The sequence below is a fragment of the Erpetoichthys calabaricus genome, chromosome 6 (assembly GCF_900747795.2).
Source record: "Erpetoichthys calabaricus chromosome 6, fErpCal1.3, whole genome shotgun sequence".
In the NCBI taxonomy this organism is placed as follows: Eukaryota; Metazoa; Chordata; class Cladistia; order Polypteriformes; family Polypteridae; genus Erpetoichthys; species Erpetoichthys calabaricus.
This window is the reverse complement of record NC_041399.2, coordinates 213585381-213602051: the sequence shown is the minus strand read 5'-3', so window position 1 is coordinate 213602051 and position 16671 is coordinate 213585381. Positions and strand designations below refer to the sequence as shown.

General features: G+C 42.5%; 1 protein-coding gene across 1 annotated transcript in view; it reads right to left on the bottom strand.

The window, feature by feature from the left end:
- Positions 1-16671, bottom strand: part of si:ch73-173p19.2 (V-type proton ATPase 116 kDa subunit a 1) — a 154351-nt gene that overhangs the window by 117155 nt on the left and 20525 nt on the right. Inside the window, 1 exon segment of the mRNA XM_051928808.1 lies at positions 5614-5692. Within this exon segment, the coding sequence (XP_051784768.1) occupies positions 5614-5692 (79 nt within the window).

Here is a 16671-nt window from a genome sequence, read left to right as displayed (position 1 = left end):
CCACAGCACCCTCCATCAACACGTAGGGGACACCCACAGTGCTGCTTTGCCAGACTTCTTTACCCAAGGACCCCTGCAGTTGTACACAACTGGGTTGCCGTATGAGGACCACTGCCACCTGGAGTACGGGGGATTGAACAGCTCCATACTCTTGGCTTCTGCTGGTCCATTTATTAAATCATACTGGCCAGGAACAAAAGTATTTACATGTCTCACTGGCCACTTTGTCTGTGTCGTCATACTGGCATCACGCCCAGGTAATAAAACATCTTCTGAGATGCGTGATCTCCTCTTACACTATCTATTTGTTTTTATTTATTTAAAGAGCTTCTGTAAAATTCCAAATTTCCCCCTTGGGAGAAATAACGTTTTATCTATCATATAATGCCTTTCACATTTATCTATTGTCACACACGTGCGAGTAGGAGGCAGCTAAAGTGCCTGAGTAATGGTAATTACACCACAGACCAGGGGATGGCAGGGTGTGCGGACTGTCTTTGTCAATTACTTGCAGAACATTCCCAGGAAATCCCACCAGGTTCCAGCACCCTTGATGACATCACATCCGGTTCCGGCCCCAGAGATGACGCCACTTCCTAAATGGACCTTTAAAGCTGCCATCTTGACTGTCTGTGATCAGCTCTGTTTTGGACTCAGTTGTGTGAATATCTCTGTTCAATTATTGCAATAAGAGCAACCAGGATACAATATACAGGTGCCCCAAACCTTTATCATGTCTTTTGCCATTATTTGTCACACTATCTATCTATCTATCTATCATATAGTGCCTTTCACATCTATCTATCTATCATTTATATAGTGCCTTTCACATCTATCGTTTATATAGTGCCTTTCACATTTATTTATTGGTTATATAGTGCCTTTCACATTTATCTATATATCTATCATTTATATAGTGCCTTTCACATCTATCGTTTATATAGTGCCTTTCAGATCTATCTATCTTCAATGGAAGATTCTGTCACACCCCCTATAAGTTAAAGGTAACGGAATGTTCTTAGTGTTAGCTCTGTGTGAAGCTCTTAAATTAAAATAAGATGGCTAGAAAGAAACCTAAACTGTCAGACAGAGAGACATTAAGGGCATCGAGTTTTCTGACCATCTCTACCTACAGTATGTCCAGATGACAGATAGAATCCTTAAGAAAATGTGCTCATTTGTATGTTAGCATTGCTAATCATTTATCTTCTTTATTTCTATGTATCTTTGTCAATGTTCCATGTGTTTAGTGGGTGGTTCCCCAAGAGGCGGGGCCACCTGCCCATCGCCATCATGGGGCTGTCCTCAGCCTTTATTGGATTACCCACAGTCTCTTGTCTTTAATAGGTGGGTGGTGTGTGTGTTTTTTTTTTTTTGCTATTAGCTGTGGTATCTGTCTAAGATGGGCTAAGATCTAAGTAATCAATGTAGACCTCACCTTTATTTTTCACAGTGTACGATGCAATGCATATGTCTCTGTTGTATGCCATTTGTTATGGGATTTGTAAAAAAAGTGTTAATGTTTGCAATGCACCATCTGTTGGAATGAATGATACAATGCATTTTATTACTACAAATGGTTGTGCTGCTCGATCTTTTGGGATGGCAGAGAAACACAGCAACCAAACGGACATAAAGACAGACACTTGTCCTTTTGTTAAGGTGGATTTTGATATTTTCTGTTTTTCTGGATTTTTGTGACCTTATGCTCTGTTTTTCTTTCTTGGATTTTGCTTTGGGACTGTGATTACTATTCGAACTGCAAATTTTAAAGGTATTGCCCTCTGTTCGTTTTGTGCTCCTTGGAGCTTATTTTGTTAATAATAAATCTTATTATTTATAAAGATTCTACAATGGCCCTTTTTATTACTATTCAGGTTTGACCACGGTCTAGTCCAACCCTCTGGAAATGACCCTCTATCTGCCGAAGCCAGGTGTTACGTGGGCGACCCCTTGGTCTGGTTCAGCCACTCGAGTCCCCAACAATAAGGATCTTATGAGCTGGATCACCTTCAGGGAAACGCGTCACATGGCCGTGGTGCCGTAACTGACGCTCCCTCACATTGCCCCTCATTCGGGACTCCATGAGCAACACAAAGTCAAACCAATGGTACCCAAGGATTTTCCGGAGAGACACAGTACCAAAGGAGTCCAGTCTTCGTCTCAGGTCACTGGATAGCATCCATGTCTCGCAACCATATAGCAAGACAGGAAGCACCAGGACTCTAAAGACTTGGACCTTCATCCTTTTGCATAGATATCGAGAGTGCCACACACCCCTTTCCAGCGACCTCATGACCCCCCCATGATCTCCCAATCCATCTACTGACTTCATAGGAAAAGTCACCAGAGACATGAATGTCACTGCCAAGATAAGTAAACCTCTCAATGACAAAATCAACACTCTCTCCACAGACACACGGCTGATTGCTGTGCCAAAGAGGTCATTAAAGGCCTGGCTCTTTGGTTTTTATCAGGACCCTCGCAATCCCCGAAAAACACTCGGACTCCTCACTCAGTCTCTCGAGCGCCCCAATCAGAGCCTCCATTGAAGATCACAGCATCATCAGCAAAGTCAAGATCAGTGAATCTTTCTTCACCAACAGATGTCCCACAGCCGCTGGACCCCACGACGTTGCCCAACACCCAGTCCATACAAGCATTGAACAGAGTAGGAGCATAACACACCACTGATGAACCCCAGAATCAACTGGGAAAAATGCAGAGGTTCTGCCTCCACTCTGCACAGCACTCACAGTGCCAGTGTACAGGCCGGCCGTGATATCCAGCAACCTCGAGGGGATCCCACGAACCCTCAGGATGTCCCACAGGGCTGCTTGATCAACTGAGTCAAACGCTTTACGAAAATCGACAAAGGCTGCAAAGAAACTCTGCCGATACTCGCTGTAGCTGCCGAAATAGAAGGTATTGTCAAGCACGGGTAAAACGCGTGTCAAAAGAATTCTCACAGTCCAAAAGTTCATTTTAAAATATTAAGTGAAAGTTAAAAGCAAATAATCCACACAAGAATAAAAGAGAAAATAGTTACACACGTAGAATAAAAGGCAAAAAAAAGGAAAAAAAATGTATCTTCTATAAACTTACCTTTTCCTGAAAAACTTTAGTTATTTCTATACTTAAAGGTTCTTAATTTCTTCTTCTGTACGCCTTAAGCGTACGATACGGTACTTAAATAAACAAGTTTTCTTTACGTGTTACTTCACACATTCAAAGAGCCCGTAGGCCTTGAAGTACGGTCACATGCACAAGCTGTCACTAACTAAAGAATAAATGTTTACTCAAAGCTGTTAGAAATGGCAATATACAGTGCATCCAGAAAGTATTCCCAGCGCTTCATTTTTTCCACATTTTGTTATGTTACAGCCTTATTCCAAAATGGATTCAATTCATTTTTTTCCTCAGAATTCTACACACAACACCCCATAATGACAACGTGAAAAAAGTTTACTCGAGATTTTTGCAAATTTATTAAAAATAAAAAAATTGAGAAAGCACATGTAGATAAGTATTCACAGCCTTTGCTCAAAACTTTGTCGATGCACCTTTGGCAGCAATTCCAGCCTCAAGTCTTGTTGAATATGATGCCACAAGCTTGGCACACCTATCCTTGGCCAGTTTTGCCCATTCCTCTTTGCAGCACCTCTCAAGCTCCATCAGGTTGGATGGGAAGCGTCGGTGCACAGCCATTTTAAGATCTCTCCAGAGATGTTCAATCGGATTCAAGTCTGGGCTCTGGCTGGGCCACTCAAGGACATTCACAGAGTTGTCCTGAAGCCACTCCTTTGATATCTTGGCTGTGTACTTAGGGTCGTTGTCCTGCTGAAAGATGAACCGTCATCCCAGTCTGAGGTCAAGAGCGCTCTGGAGCAGGTTTTCATCCAGGATGTCTCTGTACATTGCTGCAGTCATCTTTCCCTTTACCCTGACTAGTCTCCCAGTCCCCACAGCATGATGCTGCCACCACCATGCTTCACTGTAGGGATGGTGCCAGTTTTCCTCCAAACATGACGCCTGGCATTCACACCAAAGAGTTCAATCTTTGTCTCATCAGACCAGAGAATTTTCTTTCTCATGGTCTGAGAGTCCTTCAGGTGCCTTTTGGCAAACTCCAGGTGGGCTGCCATGTGCCTTTTACTAAGGAGTGGCTTCCGTCTGGCCACTCTACCATACAGGCCTGATTGGTGGATTGCTGCAGAGATGGTTGTCCTTCTGGAAGGTTCTCCTCTCTCCACAGAGGACCTCTGAAGCTCTGACAGAGTGACCATCGGGTTCTTGGTCACCTCCCTGACTAAGGCCCTTCTCCCCCAGTCACTCAGTTTAGATGGCCGGCCAGCTCTAGGAAGAGTCCTGGTGGTTTCGAACTTCTTCCACTTACGGATGATGGAGGCCACTGTGCTCATTGGGACCTTCAAAGCAGCAGAAATTTTTCTGTAACCTTCCCCAGATTTGTGCCTCGAGACAATCCTGTCTCGGAGGTCTACACACAATTCCTCTGACTTCATGCTTGGTTTGTGCTCTGACATGAACTGTCAACTGTGGGACCTTCTGCCTTTCCAAATCATGTCCAGTCAACTGAATTTACCACAGGTGGACTCCAATGAAGCTGCAGAAACATCTCAAGGATGATCAGAGGAAACAGGATGCACCTGAGCTCAATTTCGAGCTTCACGACAAAGGCTGTGAATACTTATGGACATGTGCTTTCTCAATTTTTTATTTTTAATAAATTTGTAAAAACCTCAAAAAAAAACTTTTTTCATGTTGTCATTATGGGGTGTTGTGTGTAGAATTCTGAGGAAAAAAACGAATTTAATCCATTTTGGAATAAGGCTGTAACATAACAATATGTGGAACAAGTGATGTGCTGTGAATACTTTCCGGATGCACTTTATCAATACAATTCTATTTACGGGGGTTATAGGAACCTCCCATAGATTATTAGGTGACAATGCATAAATATTCATCAATCTTATAGAACTAGGACGCGTTTGCGCTCCATGAGAACCCTCAGTGCCAGGATGTGGTCGATGGTCGACTTCTTAGGCATAAAACCAGACTGTTCTGGTTGCTGGTAGATGAGCAAGTGATCACGGATCCTATTGAGGACAACCCTAGCAAGGACCTTACCCGACACCGAGAGCAGTGTTATCCCCCTGTCATTGCCGCAATCCAGGCAATCACCCTTCCCTTTCCAGATGGGGACGACTAGTCCCATTTTCCAGTCAGTTGGGATGATGCCAGTCTCCCAAATGGAAGAAAAGATAGCTTGCAATGCCAGGAGGACAGCCTTACCACCAGCCTGGAGAAGTTCACTCCGGATACCACAGATCCCTGCAGCCTTACCTCCCCTCAGCTGGTTCACCACATGTGACATCTCAGTGAGACTGGGGGGGGGTTCACAGCTAATTGGAGGATCAGCCTCAAGAACTGTGGACCAGAGATATCCAACGTCCTGACCGGAGGGTCAGCTTTGAACAAGTGATCAAAGTAGCCAGCCCCGCAGGTCACAACTGCAGCAAATTCAACAGAAAATAAATATACGTTTGATTTGAAATGACTTTGCTATTTTGGATTGGTTGTGGAGAAGCACTTAGAGAATCCGCTCCATTTCTTCACATCGTCTGACTTCTTTGATGAACTTGCGCTGGAAGGCCGTAGTTCCCGGGTTTAGCTGAAAGTAAGCATAAGGACAAAGACTTAGTATTAATCTTTAACATTGTCATGTGACAGTCAGGGCTGTTCCCCAAATTCTATTTTCCTTTTTTTTTGTGTCGTCTTTGTTTGCTCAGGCCAGTTTTTATGCCAGTCGCAAAGTGGTCTATACCTGAAACGGCAGCATAACGGGCCACCTATCTATCGTCATACCTCTGAATAATGGCATATTTGTTATGCCATGCGACTGCTACGCTACTCTGCTTTTTGAATCTATAGAGACTACTTCTTGAAAGGCTAGAATACCGGCCTTCACTATTTTAGACTACACATAAAATATACCGCAGTCTCGTTATGCCGTAATGCTTCTAACACAAGTCCTGCTGCTTTATTTTTAGTGGCTGGTCAGTTTTGTTTTTTTTTTTTTTTAATCGTAGGTTTCAACGGAAAGGATTTCAGTTGTCCTTTAGCGTGAGTGTAACTTAAAACAGTCGATGTGTCATGTGGGCAAGGAGGGTACAAGCAGGCAAAGTGAGCTTTTGGCCCTTCTGCTCCATGGGTAGATTTCTTTTCCTCCCAGAGCCCACCTTAAGATATTTGCATTACGGTGGTGTCCGGTGTACCACCCCAGTCAAACTCCCTACCTGCCACTGTCCTCGGGGAAGATTGCACTGCACTCCTGCTTGACACCAGAAAGTGAGGACCCTGAGGGGAAGGTGAGACGTGTGGCAATCGATCGTAAGATGGAGAAAAATTACATGAAGTGCGCTTGTGTATCGCTCTGGAATTAAAAACTGTTCTGATACCCATCACTTAAAGGTGCAGTTGGGCATCAGGGCCTTATAATGGGCAGTAGAAAATGACAAATGTGTGATACTGAAAGTAATATGGCCTGTCCTATAGTAGAGATCTATTATGACTTTGCAGCTTACGGTATCATCAGATTATCGTTGTACCAGGGTGGGCAAAAGTAGGTTTACAGTTGATTGTGTGGAAAAGGATGTGCAGGTTATGATTATTACAATAGCTTTATTAACTTAAAAGTGTCGCAGTGGCACTGTGCACTTACAGTGGGTAAAGAAAAGAATCCCCCCCTTCGAAATATTCCCTTTTTATTTGCTTTACAGCCTGAAATGAAAACACACAAACTGATATTTCTTCCAGCTTTACTTACTCAATGCAATCTATAACATCCAAGTTAAAGATATCACAGCTACAGAATTCTCAGAAGAATTTAAAAAAAAATCAAAAACAAGTAATCCTGAGATTAATAAAGGATCACCCCCCCAATGTCAATGTCATTTTTTTGACCCCCCTTTTGCTTTAATGACAGCCTTGCATCTGTAGGGATTCTTCTCTATCAGCTTTGCACACCTAGATTGAGTAACATCTGCCCACTCTTCTTTACAGAACTGTTCAAGTTCAGTCAAACTGGATGGTGAGCGTTGGTTGTCTGCTATCCTCAAATATTCCACAGATTTTCAGTGTGATTTAGGTCTGGGCTCTCTCCTAAACTCAATCTGGTGTCAGTGCCCACCATTTCCATTGCGGTTACTGGCTTCCTCCCACCTGTGATCAGTTGTAATGAGTGTGATAAGTGAAGCTGTTCCTGGTCCATTCATTCTCTTCCTTGGCAGTGCCACTGACAGCACACAACTGACTATGGGTGGCAGGCCACTTTCAAAAGATCTCGGGGATAGAGTTGTGGACGGACATAAGGTAGGAGATGGAGACAAAAAAATCTCAAAGGCTTTATCAATCCCAGGGAGCTCAGTAAAGTCCATCATAAAGAAGTGTTTGATACCACCAGGACCCTCCCTGGATCCTCCAAACTGGATGGAAGAGCAAGGAGGAAGCTGGTAAGAGAGGCTACCGAGCGGCCAATGGTCACTTTGCCATCAAATCCTGTAACTCCTTTAAAGAGAGGTCATTAATGGTGTGCATGTGACAACAATTTCACAAGCGCTCCACCATTGTGGCTTGTTCAGAAGGGTCATACTTCTCAAGAAAGGCCACATTAAGGCTCGTTTGAGCTTTGCCAGAATGCACCTTGAAGATTCTGATGCCAAGTGGAAAAAGATCTTATGGTCAGATGAGACCAAAATCAAACTACTTGGCCTCAATACCAAGCGGTACACCAATGGAGCTCACCATCCACAACACACCATACCTACAGTAAAGCATGGAGGGGGCAGCATCCTGTTGTGGGGGACCTGGGGGCTCTTGTTAGGGTACAAAGAAAAATGGATGTTACAAAATCCCATCAAATTCTTGAGGAAAACCTGCTACCCTCTGCCAGAAAGTTGAAGATGGGCAGAATGTTCACCTTTCAACGCGACAACAACCCGAAGCACACAGCAAAATGGACCATACAGGGGCTGAAGGAGACAAAAGTGAATGTCCTGGTGTGGCCAATCAGAGTCCAGACCTAAATCACACTGAAAATCTGTGGAAAGATCTGAAGATAGCAGACCACCAACATTCACCATCCAATGTGACCAAACTTGAACAGTTAAACTGTAAAGAAGAGTGGGGGGCAAATATTACTCAATCTAAGTGTGCAAAGCTGATAGAGAAGAATCACCACAGACTCAAGGCTGTCATTAAAGCAAAAAGGGGGGGGGGGGTCAACAAAATGACATTGACATTGGGGGGTTGATCCTTTATTAATCTCAGTAGGTCCTGTTTTTGATTTTTTTATCATTTTTCTGAACTGTAGCTGTGATTTCTTTCACTTGGATGTTAGAGGTTGCATTGAGTAAGTAAAGCTGGGAAGAAATATCAGTGTGTGTGATTACATTTACGGTTGTAAAGCAAAAAAAAAGGGAATTTTTCAAAGGGGAGGCGATTATTTTCTAGACCCACTGTAGGTACAATCTCATAAGTGCACAAATTACCAGCCTGGCACAGTATCAACTGTGAACCTACTTTTACCCACTTTAATTTTATAAATCAATATATTTGCTGGGGAGGTTGAGGTTATAGTGTCAAAACACGAGGGAGGGCAGGGTTTAAAGGGTTAAATGATCAGTTTACTGCAATTGTCTATTTTTTGGTAATAATGTTCCTATTTATTATCATATATTATGCTCCTTTTTTTTTGTGTGTGTTACTTGTACTTTATGGGTGGAACCTCACAAGAGGTGGGAATTCCTGTGCCTAAGGACTGCCTCCAGTATTCACATTCTGAAGCCGAGAAACAGCAGATGTCTCAGTGGTTTGTTCATTGAAGTCTGGAGAGTTCTGTTCTTTTTGTGTGCTCTGCCGCGGGAAGTAATGCCACTCTGGGATGAGAGGGGGCACTCGCGCTGTCTCTCGTTTTCCAGTCTTGGTTCCGAGAGGCCAGCAAGTGAGGACAAATGACTCGGCCACAGTGCCCTTTCAGTCGGGGCACTATAAAAAAAAAATTTAAAAAAATCAGCCAGTCCAGCCCAGAGGATGGCGTCTGCTGTTGGATGCAAGCTCCATCGTGTTGTCACAGCTTCAAGCGATTCTGTTGACTGGGCTGAAATGTTGTGTTCTGTTGGGGCCATCACACCCAGTTTTGTTTCGTTTTACTTTATTAAACGGGGATACCCGGTGCCCCAATATTTCAAAGAAACTTGGGCGAGTCTGTCCTCCGGTCACAGTAAGGATTGATTTTTCAAATTCTGGGTTTTTTGTTTCTGATTTGGACATGCTAAACTTGGATTGCCTTTTTGAGTTGCTTGGCCATTTTTAACTTACATTATACAAATAAATTGTTTTATAAACATACTTTGTAGAGGTTTTTACTTTCCCTGGTGATCTATATTGATATATTTAAAGTTAAAGCCTGTTCCCCAGTTTTGGGGCCTGGTTAGGCCCAAAGCCTGTGTAGTAAAGTTGGGAGGTCTGGCTGCCCTTGGAAAGAAAGAAAGAAAGAATTCTTAGGCTTTATCCAAAAAAGAAAATAAAAAAAGTGTCCAAACTGGTCTAAAGGATGGAGTCGGAGGATGCAGAGCTAAAATGTCTCCTTTCCACACTGCTTTTCTTTTCTTCTTTGCCCTTGGCACCTTCTTGACCGGGCATCTTGTTTCATCTTATGGTTGTTTGACTTTCTGCTTTGATGTCATTTATGAGCCCTGTTCTCCATAAGGGAAGATGGCTTAATTCCTGTCACTGTTTATCGACCAGGACAAAAAAATGACAAGAAAAATCAATTCTTTTTATCTCCCATTATTTTATTATTACGGTCTGCCAGATTATGACAATAAGCAGAAGGACATCTGGGGGAGCTGTCACATGTGGTGATGGCACACTATGGTCTCAGTGCCCTGCAGTAGTTGGATGTAGCAGTCACATCATGATGTCACGTTAATGGTGGAAGATAATGGGGACATTGCAAAAAAACGTGGTGGTCCTGGGTCATTTGGTGCCCTAGATGTGATCCCAAAAGGTGACCCCCCCCTACAAAAGGCTCTTTTTATTCAGCACAATAACTTCTTCATAAGAATGCAAGCTACACAAGAATATGCTGCAGCCCACAAAACACAATTGTCAAGTTTATGCCAGGATTTATTCCAGACTTAAGTATATTTTTTTCTGTTTTCAAATGATTATTTTTTAAGGTATTTTATCTCATTCTGCAGTTTTTCTTAGTGTTATTTTATTTAAATATTATCCTGTATTTATTAAAAAATCAAAAACAAGTAATCCTGAGATTAATAAAGGATCACCCCCCCAATGTCAATGTCATTTTTTTGACCCCCCTTTTGCTTTAATGACAGCCTTGCATCTGTAGGGATTCTTCTCTATCAGCTTTGCACACCTAGATTGAGTAACATCTGCCCACTCTTCTTTACAGAACTGTTCAAGTTCAGTCAAACTGGATGGTGAGCGTTGGTTGTCTGCTATCCTCAAATATTCCACAGATTTTCAGTGTGATTTAGGTCTGGGCTCTCTCCTAAACTCAATCTGGTGTCAGTGCCCACCATTTCCATTGCGGTTACTGGCTTCCTCCCACCTGTGATCAGTTGTAATGAGTGTGATAAGTGAAGCTGTTCCTGGTCCATTCATTCTCTTCCTTGGCAGTGCCACTGACAGCACACAACTGACTATGGGTGGCAGGCCACTTTCAAAAGATCTCGGGGATAGAGTTGTGGACGGACATAAGGTAGGAGATGGAGACAAAAAAATCTCAAAGGCTTTATCAATCCCAGGGAGCTCAGTAAAGTCCATCATAAAGAAGTGTTTGATACCACCAGGACCCTCCCTGGATCCTCCAAACTGGATGGAAGAGCAAGGAGGAAGCTGGTAAGAGAGGCTACCGAGCGGCCAATGGTCACTTTGCCATCAAATCCTGTAACTCCTTTAAAGAGAGGTCATTAATGGTGTGCATGTGACAACAATTTCACAAGCGCTCCACCATTGTGGCTTGTTCAGAAGGGTCATACTTCTCAAGAAAGGCCACATTAAGGCTCGTTTGAGCTTTGCCAGAATGCACCTTGAAGATTCTGATGCCAAGTGGAAAAAGATCTTATGGTCAGATGAGACCAAAATCAAACTACTTGGCCTCAATACCAAGCGGTACACCAATGGAGCTCACCATCCACAACACACCATACCTACAGTAAAGCATGGAGGGGGCAGCATCCTGTTGTGGGGGACCTGGGGGCTCTTGTTAGGGTACAAAGAAAAATGGATGTTACAAAATCCCATCAAATTCTTGAGGAAAACCTGCTACCCTCTGCCAGAAAGTTGAAGATGGGCAGAATGTTCACCTTTCAACGCGACAACAACCCGAAGCACACAGCAAAATGGACCATACAGGGGCTGAAGGAGACAAAAGTGAATGTCCTGGTGTGGCCAATCAGAGTCCAGACCTAAATCACACTGAAAATCTGTGGAAAGATCTGAAGATAGCAGACCACCAACATTCACCATCCAATGTGACCAAACTTGAACAGTTAAACTGTAAAGAAGAGTGGGGGGCAAATATTACTCAATCTAAGTGTGCAAAGCTGATAGAGAAGAATCACCACAGACTCAAGGCTGTCATTAAAGCAAAAAGGGGGGGGGGGGTCAACAAAATGACATTGACATTGGGGGGTTGATCCTTTATTAATCTCAGTAGGTCCTGTTTTTGATTTTTTTATCATTTTTCTGAACTGTAGCTGTGATTTCTTTCACTTGGATGTTAGAGGTTGCATTGAGTAAGTAAAGCTGGGAAGAAATATCAGTGTGTGTGATTACATTTACGGTTGTAAAGCAAAAAAAAAGGGAATTTTTCAAAGGGGAGGCGATTATTTTCTAGACCCACTGTAGGTACAATCTCATAAGTGCACAAATTACCAGCCTGGCACAGTATCAACTGTGAACCTACTTTTACCCACTTTAATTTTATAAATCAATATATTTGCTGGGGAGGTTGAGGTTATAGTGTCAAAACACGAGGGAGGGCAGGGTTTAAAGGGTTAAATGATCAGTTTACTGCAATTGTCTATTTTTTGGTAATAATGTTCCTATTTATTATCATATATTATGCTCCTTTTTTTTTGTGTGTGTTACTTGTACTTTATGGGTGGAACCTCACAAGAGGTGGGAATTCCTGTGCCTAAGGACTGCCTCCAGTATTCACATTCTGAAGCCGAGAAACAGCAGATGTCTCAGTGGTTTGTTCATTGAAGTCTGGAGAGTTCTGTTCTTTTTGTGTGCTCTGCCGCGGGAAGTAATGCCACTCTGGGATGAGAGGGGGCACTCGCGCTGTCTCTCGTTTTCCAGTCTTGGTTCCGAGAGGCCAGCAAGTGAGGACAAATGACTCGGCCACAGTGCCCTTTCAGTCGGGGCACTATAAAAAAAAAATTTAAAAAAATCAGCCAGTCCAGCCCAGAGGATGGCGTCTGCTGTTGGATGCAAGCTCCATCGTGTTGTCACAGCTTCAAGCGATTCTGTTGACTGGGCTGAAATGTTGTGTTCTGTTGGGGCCATCACACCCAGTTTTGTTTCGTTTTACTTTATTAAACGGGGATACCCGGTGCCCCAATATTTCAAAGAAACTTGGGCGAGTCTGTCCTCCGGTCACAGTAAGGATTGATTTTTCAAATTCTGGGTTTTTTGTTTCTGATTTGGACATGCTAAACTTGGATTGCCTTTTTGAGTTGCTTGGCCATTTTTAACTTACATTATACAAATAAATTGTTTTATAAACATACTTTGTAGAGGTTTTTACTTTCCCTGGTGATCTATATTGATATATTTAAAGTTAAAGCCTGTTCCCCAGTTTTGGGGCCTGGTTAGGCCCAAAGCCTGTGTAGTAAAGTTGGGAGGTCTGGCTGCCCTTGGAAAGAAAGAAAGAAAGAATTCTTAGGCTTTATCCAAAAAAGAAAATAAAAAAAGTGTCCAAACTGGTCTAAAGGATGGAGTCGGAGGATGCAGAGCTAAAATGTCTCCTTTCCACACTGCTTTTCTTTTCTTCTTTGCCCTTGGCACCTTCTTGACCGGGCATCTTGTTTCATCTTATGGTTGTTTGACTTTCTGCTTTGATGTCATTTATGAGCCCTGTTCTCCATAAGGGAAGATGGCTTAATTCCTGTCACTGTTTATCGACCAGGACAAAAAAATGACAAGAAAAATCAATTCTTTTTATCTCCCATTATTTTATTATTACGGTCTGCCAGATTATGACAATAAGCAGAAGGACATCTGGGGGAGCTGTCACATGTGGTGATGGCACACTATGGTCTCAGTGCCCTGCAGTAGTTGGATGTAGCAGTCACATCATGATGTCACGTTAATGGTGGAAGATAATGGGGACATTGCAAAAAAAACGTGGTGGTCCTGGGTCATTTGGTGCCCTAGATGTGATCCCAAAAGGTGACCCCCCCCTACAAAAGGCTCTTTTTATTCAGCACAATAACTTCTTCATAAGAATGCAAGCTACACAAGAATATGCTGCAGCCCACAAAACACAATTGTCAAGTTTATGCCAGGATTTATTCCAGACTTAAGTATATTTTTTTCTGTTTTCAAATGATTATTTTTTAAGGTATTTTATCTCATTCTGCAGTTTTTCTTAGTGTTATTTTATTTAAATATTATCCTGTATTTATTAATTGTAGATAGACAGTTAATAATAATAAGTTGCATTTATAATCTATTATTTACAGATCCAGAACACACCATATAAAACACAGATGGATAGTTTGAAAGGCAATATGTAATAAATATATAGTGATTGTCAAACTATCTGCTTATTATATAGTGCCTTGCAAATCTATCAATCAATCATATGATGTGTTTTATATCCATTGATCTGTGATATAGTGCCTTTAATATCTATTTCTTAGATAGATAGATAGATAGATAGATAGATAGATAGATAGATAGATAGATAGATAGATAAATTGTATGAAATGTGCTATCAGTTTGCAAGGCACTTTTGGAACTGCAGGTGAAAAAGAAGACAGTGTTAGTGACAGTGGACACCTCTCATCGCTGGTTGTTAATGGTAACGATTACCTCAGTAGGGCCAGTCGCACAAACAAGACAGTAGCTACATTTTACATTGTGCCTTTCAGGTCTGTCTACTTACCTTTCTTGCATATAGTGCCTTTCAAATCTAGCTAGATAGATATGAAAGGATGAAAGACATAAATAGATACAGTGCATCCGGAAAGTATTCCCAGTGCATCACTTTTTCCACATTTTGTTATGTTGCAGCCTTATTCCAAAATGGATTAAATTCATTTTTTTCCTCAGAATTCTGCACATAACACCCCATAATGACAACGTGAAAAAAGTTTACCTGAGATTTTTGCAAATTTATTAAAAATAAAAAAAACTGAGAAATCCCATGTCCATAAGTATTCACAGCCTTTACTCAATACTTTGTCGATGCCCCTTTGGCAGCAATTCCAGCCTCAAGTCTTTTTAAATATGATGCCACAAGCTTGGCACACCTATCCTTGGCCAGTTTCGCCCATTCCTCTTTGCAGCACCTCTCAAGCTCCATCAGGTTGGATGGGAAGCGTCGGTGCACAGCCATTTTAAGATCTCTCCAGAGATGTTCAATCAGATTCAAGTCTGGGCTCTGGCTGGGCCACTCGAGGACATTCACAGAGTTGTCCTGAAGCCACTCCTTTGATATCTTGGCTGTGTGCTTAGGGTCGTTGTCCTGCTAAAAGATGAACCGTCACCCCAGTCTGAGGTCAAGAGCGCTCTGGAGAAGGTTTTCATCCAGGATGTCTCTGTACATTGCTGCAGTCATCTTTCCCTTTATCCTGACTAGTCTCCCAGTTCCCCACAGCATGATGCTGCCACCACCATGCTTCACTGTAGTGATGGTATTGGCCTGGTGATGAGCGGTGCCTGGTTTCCTCCAAACGTGACGCTTGGCATTCACACCAAAGAGTTCAATCTTTGTCTCATCAGACCAGAGAATTTTCTTTCTCATGGTCTGAGAGTCCTTCAGGTGCCTTTTGGCAAACTCCAGGCGGGCTGCCATGTGCCTTTTACTAAGGAGTGACTTCTGTCTGGCCACTCTACCATACAGGCCTGATTGGTGGATTGCTGCAGAGATGGTTGTCCTTCTGGAAGGTTCTCCTTTCTCCACAGAGGACCTCTGGAGTGACCATCGGGTTCTTGGTCACCTCCCTGACTAAGGCCCTTCTCCCCCGATTGCTCAGTTTAGATGGCTGGCCAGCTCTAGGAAGAGTCCTGGTGGTTTCGAACTTCTTCCACTTACGGATGATGGAGGCCACTGTGCTCATTGGGACCTTCAAAGCAGCAGAAATTTTTCTGTAACCTTCCCCAGATTTGTGCCTGGAGACAATCCTGTCTCGGAGGTCTACAGACAATCCCTTTGACTTCATGCTTGGTTTGTGCTCTGACATGAACTGTCAACTGTGGGACCTTCTATAGACAGGTGTGTGCCTTTCCAAATCATGTCCAGTCAACTGAATTTACCACAGGTGGACTCCAATGAAGCTGCAGAAACATCTCAAGGATGATCAGGGGAAACAGGATGCACCTGAGCTCAGTTATGAGCTTCTTGGCAAAGGCTGTGAATACTTATGTACATGTGCTTTCTCAGTTTTTTTATTTTTAATAAATTTGCAAAAACCTCAAGTAAACTTTTTCACGTTGTCATTATGGGGTGTTGTGTGTAGAATTCTGAGGAAAAAAATGAATTTAATCCATTTTAGAATAAGGCTGTAACATAACAAAATGTGGAAAAAGTGATGCGCTGTGAATACTTTCCGGATGCACTGTAGATAGATGTTAAAGGCACTATATAATTGATAGATATGTTACGGTCACCAACTTGACCAAGGCCCTTCTTGCTGTGTTACTCAGTTTGGCCTGATGGCCATCTCTATGATAAATCCTGATGGTTACAAACGTCTTCCCTTTCATATTTATGGAAGCCGCTGAGCTCCTTGGAGCACTCAAAGCTTTACAGATGGTTTTATCCGCTTGTCCTGATTGGTGCCTCATCACAATTTGACCATAGAGGTCTACAGAAAGTTCCTTGTTCTTCATGGTTTGGTTTCTGTTCAGACGTGCAATGTGAATTGTGGGACCTTCTCTACACAGGTCCACATGTGCCTTTCTTGATGATGTCCTGTCAAGTCACTTGGCACAGGAGGACTCCGGTCAAGTTCTTGTCACATCTCAAGAAAAATTAAAGCAAACAGGAGGCACCAGAGTGCGATCTGGAGTGCAACAACAAAGGCTCTGAAGACTTTCAGGAAGGAGAGATTTCAGTTTTATGATATTTCATAAGTTTGGAAACATTTCACTTTGTCATTACGGGTCATTGATGTCCTGGCTCAGCAGGAAACAGTTAAGTTTCTTTAGTTGAACCCATGACTTGCGTACAAAAGTCACAAGACAAAAAATATAAATCATGTGACTGAAACCCAACAATCAAAGTCAAAAATCAGGTAAGAAGTTAAAACCAAGCAAAACCCAAAGATCGATAAAAGAGAAAGTCTGTTTTAAAGCTTTAAAAGAATTTATCCTGGGATCTGATAAAGC